At 33.2% G+C, this 12,470-nt stretch overlaps 2 protein-coding genes across 2 annotated transcripts; one reads left to right on the forward strand and one right to left on the reverse strand.

The window, feature by feature from the left end:
- Positions 1-6,245: 6,245 nt before the first annotated feature.
- LOC112420181 (G2/mitotic-specific cyclin-2) lies at positions 6,246-6,878 on the forward strand. Its single transcript, XM_024778861.1, has one exon. It carries the CDS (start codon positions 6,246-6,248, stop codon positions 6,876-6,878), a length of 633 nt encoding a protein of 210 aa, XP_024634629.1.
- Positions 6,879-9,358: 2,480 nt separating this feature from the next.
- Positions 9,359-10,122, reverse strand: LOC11445337 (uncharacterized). The gene has a single exon (XM_003600324.4). The coding sequence runs from the start codon at positions 10,105-10,107 to the stop codon at positions 9,589-9,591; it is 519 nt and encodes a 172-aa protein (XP_003600372.2). The 5' UTR covers positions 10,108-10,122; the 3' UTR covers positions 9,359-9,588.
- Between the last annotated feature and the right edge of the window lie 2,348 nt (positions 10,123-12,470).

A 12,470-nucleotide genomic window follows, 5' to 3' on the forward strand; every position in this document is an offset into this window, starting at 1 on the left:
ATGCCTTGTTGATAATGATTGAATATATGATTACGTGATAAGTGTTTATCAATTATGTTATGTTGTTCATGATAATTGGATATATGATTACGCGATAACTGTTTATCAATTATGCAATGTTGTTAAAGAAATGATTATGATGTTAATTTATGATTCGCAATTACATTGATTAATGTTATTTTGTTATGAAATCTCACCCCTTCTGCTTGAAAATGTTGCCCTTCGTATGGGTAACTTGCAGGTGATCGTGCTTAGTGTGCAGTTGCCGTCGTGAGTGGCCTTGCCTTCTCTGTGTCGTCTAGGTCGCTCTGATACGTAACGGGATGGGGTTATATGCTATATCATGCTTCATTCTTTTACGTGAACTGCTATGATAATTTCTGTTTTGATTAACTCTTTTGAGATACTTTGTTGGGGCCTGCTTGCCAAACTGATTTATGATTTCTGAACTAATATTCCGCTGCTATGTTAAGATATTATGTGAAAGTTAAATTATTATTTAACTGTTTTTGGATTACGTTTCTATGTGATATCCCGTTTATGGTTTTTACTCTGATAAATGTTTAAGAAATTTGTATATTGGAAAAACGGGGTGTTACATTAAACCCCTCGCATATCCATGGTTTTTTTCAGGTCAGACTTTCTTCACATCAGTCACTTCAGCGCAGGCAGCGCAGGCAGCGCAGGCGCAGTCAGAGTTGCAGAAAATTTGCAGACAAAAGTGAGGGAATTTGCCAGGGTTTATGTCAAGGTTTAAGTCACGTGTTATGCCAGGGGTTCTGCCCCTCGTTTTTCTCCCAGGGGGTGTAGCCCCTGGCAAAAGGTTTGCGATGAGCGCTTTTGCCACTGCTTCCGCCCCTGGCTTTTTCCCTCACAAACGTCCCTTTTGCCAGGGATTCTGTCCTTTTGACAGGGATTTTGCCCCTGGCAAAAGGTAATGTTTCTTGTAGTGTCATAACGACATATTTATCATTAGTAAGATCTTTATTAATTATTTTAGAGAGAGAGAGAGAGAGAGAGGATCCGTTGACAGCAGGTGTCAACGGAACCGAATCTCAATCATCTATTTTATTATATCAAAAGGCTAATAATTGTTCGTTAAATCAGCCCACCTGAACCTTCTCCTCTCTACTAACCTATCGCCCGCAATCGTTTTATTCTTAATCAACTGTAAAGAAGAAAAGTCTGAACCTAAAGGCAACAATGGAAGCCAAAACAATTCTGAATTTTCACAGATCACTTAAGGATGGCACAGCTACAACAATTCTGCATTTGTTTATCATGGAGAATCAATTACCAATTCAATTAAATTCAAAGGATTTCCATTTTATCAAAACCATAAAATTGATTATATATATCCATAGATCATGCACAAGGCAGATAATGCACCAAACCGATAACATCTTAGAAAGTCAATTCTTAAACCTAAAACTCCACCGGTAGAAACAAACCTTCCAATTGAGATCAGTTTTATATATTTGAAATAAACAAGACATGTCTTCATGAGTTACGATTTATTAGAGGAATTAACTAAGATGGAATGGATATACACAAAAGAATAATTTTAGGTGGGTGTGACGAAAAGTGATGATTTTAGGATATGAAATGAAGAGAGTATCATGATACCATGTTTTCAATTTATGTTTATTCAGTGAACCAAAAATCTGTGCCATTGGATTGAATAAAATTGATGGTTGAGATTTGGTGTCAACGAATATGTTGACACCTGTGTCAACGGATTCTAACTCATATATATATATATATATATATATATATATATATATATATATATATGAGAATGACTATCTTATATGAAAATGATGAAAATAATTACCAACCATTAAATAAAAAATAGATGGTTGAGATTAAAAAGGCATATTTTAAAAAGCACATATGCCTTCCCTTATTCTATCAATTCTCATGAACACCATTCATCTTCTCCAACGCATACATTCATATGTTCACCCTCCCCAATTTATGTTGACATGAGAGTCTTCACCTTCGATTTCTATAGAGAGTAAATACACACGGCTCCTTTTTTCTTTCATCATGTGTTTTTAAAATGTTACTTTTTAATCTCAACCATATATTTTTTATCTAATGGTTGATAATTATTCTCATCATCATCATTATTATTATTATTATTATTATTATTATTATTATATATATATATATATATATATATATATATATATATATATAGACCTATTAATAAAGGCAAAATTTGGTTTTGATGTAGCCTATTTTTCTACCAAAAATACCCTTAATTTGAAAAAACACGGTTGCGAGAATGATTTAATGGCTTAATAAAAAAAAAATAATTAAAAGACACGTGGGAGGGTGTATATGGGGTGTATGGGAAAAGTGTGTCCATGAATAATAACTCTAGTTTTTAAATTTCCTATGGTTATGGTGATTATTTGAATTTAAACTTAAATTTGAAAAAGAATTGAATTGATAAAGATACATATCTGCCCAAAATGTAGTTAAGTGTTCGTTAACTTTAGACTTGTCTTTGTATCATTGTATAATTTTAATTTTTCAAAAATAAACTTACTCATTTGATTAATCAAATAGTAGTCAATACAAAGAGGAACTAACTCAAAATAAAGGTGACTAGCAAAGAAATGGTTGCCCTTGCAAAGGTGTGAGCTACCATATCTTTTATCTCTTAATAAACTTAACCTTAAAGTTTAAACGTATAGACATACAAGACACAACGCGAGAAACAATAGTGTTAAACTTAGAAGAGCCATGATGATTCGAGAAAGTAGCATTCACTATATTTTTAGAGTCACACGGAAAAACATCCTGATCAAATCCTCTAGTAGTTGCAAATTGTATCGCCTCAAGTATAGCAATTGCCACACCTTCTATCTTAAAGAGTTTTACATATTGCAATGCAGCCTCCACAACCTCACAAAACCGGCTTGTGAGGTGAGGATTGCCCCCACTTATAAACAAATTGTCAGGCTAACTCCTAACCGATGTGGGACTCTTAACACACACCCTCACGCTCAGGATTAGACATCTGAAGCGTGAACATAAATGACGGGTGGCCCGATAACGGAAACCTGACAACAAGTGGCCCATAATCGTGAAAAGGCTCTAATACCATCTTAAAAATTGTGATTGGACCTAACACAATCTCACAAAACCGGCTTGTGAGGTGAGGATTGCCCCCACTTATAAACAAATTGTCAGACTAACTCCTAACTGATGTGGGACTCTTAACACAAAGAAACCGACGTCGGCGTTACACTTAAACCAACCCTCTCTCGCCTTTTCACATTGCGAGTTTGAAGTAGAATGAGGATGAGAGATTTGACACTGATACTTTTGTGTATTAATCTCGAACCACGGATAACATGGTTTCCACTTGCTTATTTCTAATGTTAGGTCATCTGATTTACTGTCACGCCAATAAACTAGAATGATCTAAATTATAAATTGGTAAGAAAAAAATATTGAGGAAGCAAAATTGTACAATAAGAAATAGAAGGAATAAAACTACATTTAAGCCATAATTATAAAACTTCAAACATATTTTCCATTTGTCATTTATTATTTTACTTAGGCAATCTCATTCTTGTTATTTAATTTCTTACTTTTAACATTTTTGTATAAGAACATTCATACTTTACTTTTAGATCTTAAGATTAATTAATTATATTTTTTAGTTTTGTACCGATATTATCTACAATAGAACTCATTTTTTGTATAAATGGGTCTCATATGTAAACGAAAAGACGACAGTTATTTTATAATGCTATTACTTTTTTAAAAGAATATAAAGGTATTACTTAACAAGCACGTAATCTCTCTAATTCACCACCTCAAAAAAATCTTTAAACAGGTGTCACCAATAACTTTCTATTATTATATATTTCAACAAAAAAAAAATCCTATTATGTTCCACTTCATTCGACTCACATTTTAAAAATCCAAACAATCAAACATCACTCTCTTCATTCTTAGTTTAGAAGATAACATTCATCTTTTTCACATCAGTAGAGCAAATACTAAGTAGTGTCGTCGATTGTTTTGGTGAACAGTCGAAATATGTATTCTTCAGAGAATTTGTTTACTATGCATTGCTGAATTCATTTTATATACCATGCAATCTTACTACTGGTTCGTTGCAATGCTCGAGGTCAACTAGTTGAGGAAGAAAGCCAAGATTTTGTCAATTACATTGGAATCATTATTTGTCGGGAGGTTCCAATTAGTGTGGAAATTGAAGAAAAAAGGCAAGGTTTTGTAAATTACTTTAGGTTTGTTATCGTTCATATATATGTATTGTGCATAGACTTTGCATTTTTATGTAAGTGTACATTGGATGTCATTGATAATTAAGTTTCAAATCAACACATTATTGTTGTTTATTTCTATTGATGGAATACTAGTGTTTCGGATCCATATATAGGGGCATATCACATGAGAATGATAGTTATATATGAGAATGATAGGAATGATTGTGAGCCCTTTAGATTTGTAATTGATGGTAGAGATTAGATAGTCACAATAAAGGTGTCACGTAACTTGTATTTTCTTGTTGTTGGGTTATGAAATTCTAGAACGTCATCTTCCTCTATTCCAATGTCAATACAATCACACACCAAAATCTCTTTCTTCTCCATCTCACTCCCTGTATACATTCTTATTTCTAAAATTCGTTGAGCCAAAACCACTGTTCTCATTGTAGTGATTTATGAATTTTAATTTATTATTCTCAATTTATGAACCAGAAAAAATAATTGGTTAAATCGATAATCATCGTGAAGAAAAGTGAACGATTGAGAAAGTGTTGAAGAGATGGTGGTGGTTTTCCGGTAGACATGGTGGTTCGCCGGAAGAGATGGTGGAGAGTGGGGGTGAGTAAGTGTTGAAGACGCGTGAAAGCAAATAGAAGGAGATAGGGGTGAAATGAGAAGTAGTGAGAGAGTGATCGCATGACTAACTTAAATTGTGTTTTAATCTTATCCCTTGTTTTTAATCTAATGGCTGCAATTCATTCTTACGATTCTCGCATATAATTATCATTCTTATTATGAAATTTTTGGTTGTAGATTTAATTTTTAAAATAAAAAAATTAGGACTTTTTATAGCACTTTTCTGAAAGCCTTGTTAAAGGAGGATAGTTAAGGTAGCCCTTTCCAAAAAACGTTAAGATACATTCGTTTAAAAATAGCACGCTATATTAGCGCTTTTCTGAAAGCGCTATTGAAACGCTGCTATTTAATAGAGTTCTACAAAGTGCTATTATAGGGGTTCTTACCTATAACGGCAGGAACTTTCATAGGGCTTCACAAGCGCTATTAAATTGGGTATTTTACAGTAGTGTCAGTAGGGTCGGGACAAACCTCAAGCTCAAAGAGTGTTTCCAGAGGTATCTACAAATCCCCCACCATTGATATCGACAATTGAACCCACAACCTTGAACATGAGTAAACTCTTTACCAACTTAACGTTCATCGACAATTACCTCTTAAATTTGATAAAAGCCATGTTGAGTTTAATATAATTTAAAATAAAGTTTAACGAAAGATAATACCTGAAAACAAATTGATAATTAGAATTCCCTTCGAAAAGAAAATAAATTACATTTAAAAAGAACGAAAAATCTCAAACACACACGTGTGTGATCGTTGCTTCTATTTCGCACACCTTGTGCGGGGAGAATCGCAACGATGTTGTTAATATATATCATTTTGGTTTGTGGAAGAAAAAAAAAAAACCATAAAAAAGACTACTCAATAAGATAAATCCTTCCAAACCGTAAAAAAATAAAATATAGATCCTTCCGAGAATAATTAGGAGAAAGTTAGATGCTTCTAAGAAATTTCATACGACCGACTTGGTGAAATTATATTTTGAGATATAACAGCTTCACTTGAATTAGGTTGAATTAGGTCAAATAGTTATAAATAGCTTGCTATAAGAAAACAAAACCCTACATCTCGTTTTTTCTCCCAACTATCACTCTCCCTTTTCTCTATCGTTTCTGCTTCACTCTTGTTTCAACAACATGCTTTGTTTTTACTCAAAAGTTTCAAGTTTACATTGGTTCTGAAAAACTCATCTCCAATGAAAAAAAGTATAGTGATTATGATGATGATCTATACCAATATTATCATCTTGAAGAGTCTCAAATCAACGGAAACTCAAACGGGCTCAAGGTAGATTCTCAACTGAGAAAGAATGTGGTAGATTGGTTGATACAAACACACTACCAACAAAAATTGATGCCGGAAACGCTTTATCTCTGTGTCAACATCCTTGACCGCGTACTTTCCAAAATCAATTTTGAAGTCAAGACAATGGAGAAACTTAAACTTATCGGTCTCTCTTCATTGTTGTTGGCTTCCAAGTATGAACAAAGAAGAGCGGTTGGTGTTTACGACGTTGAATACTTGGCTGATTATATTTATATGCCAGAAGAAATATGTCAAATGGAGAAGCTTATCCTGCAAGAACTTGGTTGGATTTTAACAGTTCCAACACCTTATGTTTTTCTTGTTAGAAACATAAGGGCATGTAATTTATCGGATGAAGACAAGATCATGGAGCACATGGTGTTTTTCTTTTCTGAACTCAGCTTAACAAATCATTCTATTGTGTGCGACTACAAGCCTTCTATGATTGCTGCTTGTGCCGTGTATCTTGCAAGGTTTATTGTTGGAAGGTATCCCTTTTGGAGCAATGATTTGAAAATGTGTACGGGGTACTCCGAGGATAAGTTATTGTCTTGTGCCCATGTTATGATGGAATCGTGCATTCAAATTTGTGGAGAGGGAATCATGGAAGTTTTTATGAAATTTTCAAGTTTATATCAATGTAGGGTTTCATGTATTGCTCAAGAATTTCTGGAAGTTTAAAAAATTTGTATCAATATGTTACATTTCATTGTCCGTCGGAAACTAATGTTCACATCCTGTTAATTTTCGTTCTGTGATTTAATATAAAAATTTAAGTACCCGTTCGGCTTCTTTATTAAATTGCTTTAATTATTCCCGTCTAAATTTTATGGGATTTGTTAATACTAATGCAGTTATGTTTTTGTGATTAGTTTCACCACTGAATTGGTCTACTGTACTGTGATGAATGAATTAGAGTATAGCAACATCAGGACAGTTAAGGTCGCATCTATTGGCTTATGCACATATATACACAATTTAATTCAACCAAATCTCCATCATGTGCTTCTAGTCCTTCCCCTTCGTAACATCTAGTTTACATACTCTTACGAGTATCTGTTATGTGCTCAACCTGTATTTATTCACAGCTTAATTTATTTTAGTTAAAAGGGTAAGTACAATCCATAAGGTTTAAACTTTCAACTGATTTTTATCAAAATCCAAAAAATTTCACTTCTATTTGATCAAGCATGTAATACTCAGATGCTACTAACTATATGATGCAGACCACACTATAAAGGTTTTATAGGTCTCTGCAACAACATTGTATGTTAAATATGGTATTGACAAAGGATAAGCTATGGCTTATGCAATTAGTTTGTTAGTGAGTTGTTACTTGTGCAGCAAGTTAGTTTGTTAGTGAGCGGTCATTTTTTCAAAAGGAGCAATAATTCCATTAAATCTGCATATAATGTCTTAATGGAAGTCCGCAATGTGGGGGTGCAGCTTCCCGGTTAAAATCTGTGGCATAAATGTATTCCGTTAAAAAAGTGGCAGTGTCTGCATGTAATGTCTTAGTGTAAAGTGGCGAGAAGGAAGGAAGGGGAGGTTGTTTTGTGGTGCGAGGTAGTTGGTCAAATAGAGGCACGGTTAAGAGTAGCATTTGATATGGTGGGAGGATTTTGGCAGTGGGGTTTTAAGGTTTATGCTGAATTTTGTGTGTGGCTGTTACTGTTTGCGGATTAGGTAGTGTACGTATGCAAGTGCTGGTGGTTCTTTTGTTATCTGAGAAGCTTTGGTTCGGTACGGTTTAGTCTCTCTGGCTGATTGCTGCATATATCTGTGTTTCTGGTTGGTTTTGGAGTGGTGAATTGGCAGCAGAAGGTGATGAATTGATGACATTATTTGAACCTGTAATCTTGCAATTTCATGGGGTTGTAGCAGAACAACAGCATCTGTTTTGTTAGGAATTGGTAGATATACGGCCAGGCGTTACATTTTTTCTTTACTGAAAGATGTTGTTTTTTAGTTCGTGGAGTTTGTTAGCTTTTGGTGATAATAGTGAGCATTTTATTTGTTTCAATTGGAGCTTGGTTGTACTTTGTAAACTGGTTGTAATTTCGCTCGGTTCTTGCACATCTGGTTAAATGATTATAGATAGCACAGACTATAAATAGTTGTGATATCATAAGACAATGTGCAAATCAGATTTCATTCAATACAATTGTTAAATTTCTTCTTATGTCAAGTTTGTTTTAAAATTACCTCAAAACAATGTCTCCATTTGCACGCAGGCGTGCATAATTGAAATCAACCAAATCTCAATCACTTGATCTATTTGAAAGAGGCATGTGATGTGGGGAACACAGTTCTAAATTGAGCTGCAAGTATGACTGCTATATAAAGGTTGCAAGGATATTGTACAATATCAAAGTTTGCACCATAACAACAACCGCAATTTATACACACGAGTTAGCAATCATTTTGGTCATTGAATGTGTCTGGCGCTATTGCTATAGTCGTTGAACAACCAAAATTACAAAACCAATCTCAAATGTGTCTCTTGTTAGTCAGTTTGATCATTGAATGTATTTTTCATCAGTTAAGTTGATCCTTGAATATGGTTTTTATTAATCAGTTTGGTCTATCGATTTGCTAATCAATTTAGACTATAATAACATTGTCTCACACATTTAAGAACCAAAATGACTATTCAACCATAAACATTCACGCGTTTAAGAAACAAAATAACTATTTACACTTAAACACGCACACGAAGGAAAAGAAGAATCAAAGCATTTGCACAAATAGGAGTGACTCTCATCCATTATATACAATCTCAAAGTGTTCTTGCATCAATTTATCCTATGTGCACAACATTTTATTTATCAAGAAATATAACATGAAAGTTTAAGAACTTTTTGTTACCTTGAATTCTTACACCACTGGCTAGCTTCAAATTAAAGTCATAGATACTTCAAATAAAAAAATAAATCATATATCACAATGCAATGGACTTTTTCAACTCACAAAAAAAAAAAATGAAAAATATAACCAAACTGTATCACTTCTGGTTCATTCACGTCCCTTGAGGAGAGAATCTCTCATATTCTATCCTCAAAAATACATAGTACAATGGATTCATAGAAGCTATACCAATAAGGGATTGAAACATAACATAATCATACAATCAATACCAAAAATTCATGCAACATGGCAGATCAAGCATTCTTGTCTCAATGAAAATCTGTTTGTTTTTTGCATTGTAAATTTACTTTATTAAACGACTGACTCTCCCTCCATATACATCATCACACCAAATTAAGGAGACAATAAAATTAAAATACATCCAAACCAAAATCAACCATCACATTCTTCTTCTCAATTTGGATAGTTTTCCCAAAATAACAACCATGAAAGGAATGCAATTCAAAGTTGAGTAAATAGGCAATTACCCCTGATTCCCCGTCAAATAGTTCGGAAGTTGAGTAATAGTTTCGTAAAGAAGCCCATAAAGGAATTTGGTTTGACGGTTAAATGCAGTAACATCAGGGTTAACATTAACATCGCATCCCCTAAGAAGATCACCAGCAGTTACGCAATCATAACTAACAATACTAGGATTTCCATCAGCAAAATCCCAGCAAAATTTGAAAGTCACAACTAATGAACTATAAGCATCTGCACAATATGTGTCAAGCTTTTTAAAGAAAGCTTCTCCTTCGACAGCTTTTTTAATGGCGATTTCAGCGACAGCCTTTGAGAGTTCTGTCCAATTCTTGGCTTGCGCGGTTTGTGGGCTTGATAGAACCTTGCTGCATTCTACCTTGTTGGATGAACCGTCGCAAAGTAAGGAAACTAGTGGTACTCCTCCTCCTCCTAAATCAAGAAGTGTTGCATTTGCTGCAAATGGTGATTGAGAAATTAGAATCAAACCAAGGAACATGGAACAAATTGTTAAAGAATTCATTTTTTTTTTTTTTTTTTAATTAGGGTTCCTTGGTTTGAGGAAGAGTGTGTTTGGTTTCACAGGTGTTGGGGTGTTTTATAGTAAATGAAATTCTAATTTAGGGTAATTAACATATTTTTAGCAAATCACAGCGATTGTGATGCTTGGGAAATGGTGATCCAATAATCTAGATTTCCCTTCAATGGGGTTCGCTGGAAAATTGAACACTTGTGTCATTTTCCTCTTTATTATGGGTGTATTGAATTGAAATTTCAAAGAATTTTAATAGACTTTTTTATGAAAAGAAAATCTTGAGTTATTGAATCAAGACTTTTATTGAATCTAAATAAATCATGTGGTATTCAATCAAGACAATTAAGACTTTTTTTTTTCAAGACATCAAAATCCGTTTGTATTCAATTAAGATTTCTAAGAACTTATAAAATGTCTCGTGGTATTGAAAATTAGACGGATTTTAATGGATTCATTTGTGTAATGGATTGTGTGAGACTTTTTAGTTAAAATACACTCATCCAACAATCTCAAACAAACTCTTTAGATTTTGTAACACTCTTCCAAATTTTTTTTATTTTTTTATACGTTTCTTCCAAATTCTTTTATGTTCTATTGTAACAATGGCAGGTTATATATTTTGTTTGGTTATTGTCAAAATCATCATGCCTCTAACTTGCACTTTTCTTAACATAACTTTTACGTTCATTAAAAAAAAGAACGTACTGTATAATATTGTGGTTAATTTATCATCTACCTATATATCAAATTATTATAAAAATCACAATTTTACGTTCATTAGTATTATAATAATTTTTCTACTTGCATTTTTCTACCTGTAACATAATTTATTTTTAGGTCTATTTATTTTGATATCATATGTTCAGAATTTTTAAGATCAATCAACATGCTAGTAGTATATTATCTAATAGTCTTTTTCTGAAGAAATATTATCTAATAGTCTATACACTCATTGAATCAATGTTTTTTTTTTCAGTTGATTAATAACTGTACTTTTGTTTTTGAGATTTTTTGGCAACTCATCTATACATCTAATAGTATTATACTGTACTGTATCTTTAAATTTATTGACCCTTTTAAAATCTTAAAAATCCTTTAAAATCTATATCATGAATCCATTAAAATCTTGCAAATAATCTTGATTGTAAAAAGTCTTTTAAAAAAAGTCTTTTGAAATCCCACAAAATCAATACAATCCAACAAAGTCTTTTAAAATCTTCAAAAATAAATTCTATCAAAACAATGTTTTAAAATCTCAATCCAATACACCCCCTTAATTTACTTTCTCGAGATACTTAGAAACATTCAAGTTGCATGATATGTGTACCAGGATTGAGATTGATGACATCAATGTCCTTAACAATTATTACATCTTATACCAAACTTTTGACCAGGGAATTCTTCTGAACCATCTCTTGTAGAATTGTAATTTCGATCAATGGAGTGTTCGGTTAGATCACAAATACCATAAAAAAACAATTTGCAAAAAGAGAAAACATAAAAAGAAGATCTTAATAAATAAATATGTGATGAAACATATGTAGCTGAGAATCCAAGATTGAACAAGAAATAAACAAGAAACTCAACAGCTTGAAGACAAATATTTCCCAATATTTTCGACATACTAGAAAAACCACGACATAGGGGAAAAGATAAACCAGTGAGAAAGTATCAACTGAAAGAATTTGCCATAAGAATACATCAATTTATATAAAACAATAGTCGTCATGTATTCATAAGAAAACGGTCAAATCTACAAAAATTACGACGAAAAAACATGCCACCAAATTAAAATTCGAAAGAACATACTAGTTGTGACAACAAATATTTTATGATCCAATAATTTTCTTTAATCAGAGAAATACAGTAGAGAAATACGAAGAAGAGAAAGGGAACTCATACTCTCTAAATTGTGCTTTCTCCAATTAAAAGAATGTAATGGATCGCAGGTCCCAAGACAACTTATATAGAAGCAAACGCCGAAAAAGGCGGAAATATAGAGAAAAAGGGGCCGGAATGCACCCACTTGCGCCTAGGGCATGAAACATGCGCCTAGGTCATGGTGAGTTTCACACTCACATACGCCTAGGGAATGTGGTGTGTACCCCGTGCACTGAAAAAGTGCGGAGCAAAAACGTCTTTCCTGCTTTTTTTGTGGGTAAGCCCGTGTTTTTGGCCGAAATTCAGGTGGAAATTCTCCCTATAAATACCGTCTTCCTCATTCATAAATTCTCGTTCAGAACTGGAGCAATTCAAGAGGAATGAGTTTTTTTATCTTCTCCTTCCTTTTCTAGGGCATGTTTTTATGGAGTTTTTTTATCTTCTCCTTCTTTTTCTATGGCATGTTTTTA

This window comes from Medicago truncatula, chromosome 3 (genome assembly GCF_003473485.1).
Source record: "Medicago truncatula cultivar Jemalong A17 chromosome 3, MtrunA17r5.0-ANR, whole genome shotgun sequence".
Classification (NCBI taxonomy): domain Eukaryota; kingdom Viridiplantae; phylum Streptophyta; class Magnoliopsida; order Fabales; family Fabaceae; genus Medicago; species Medicago truncatula.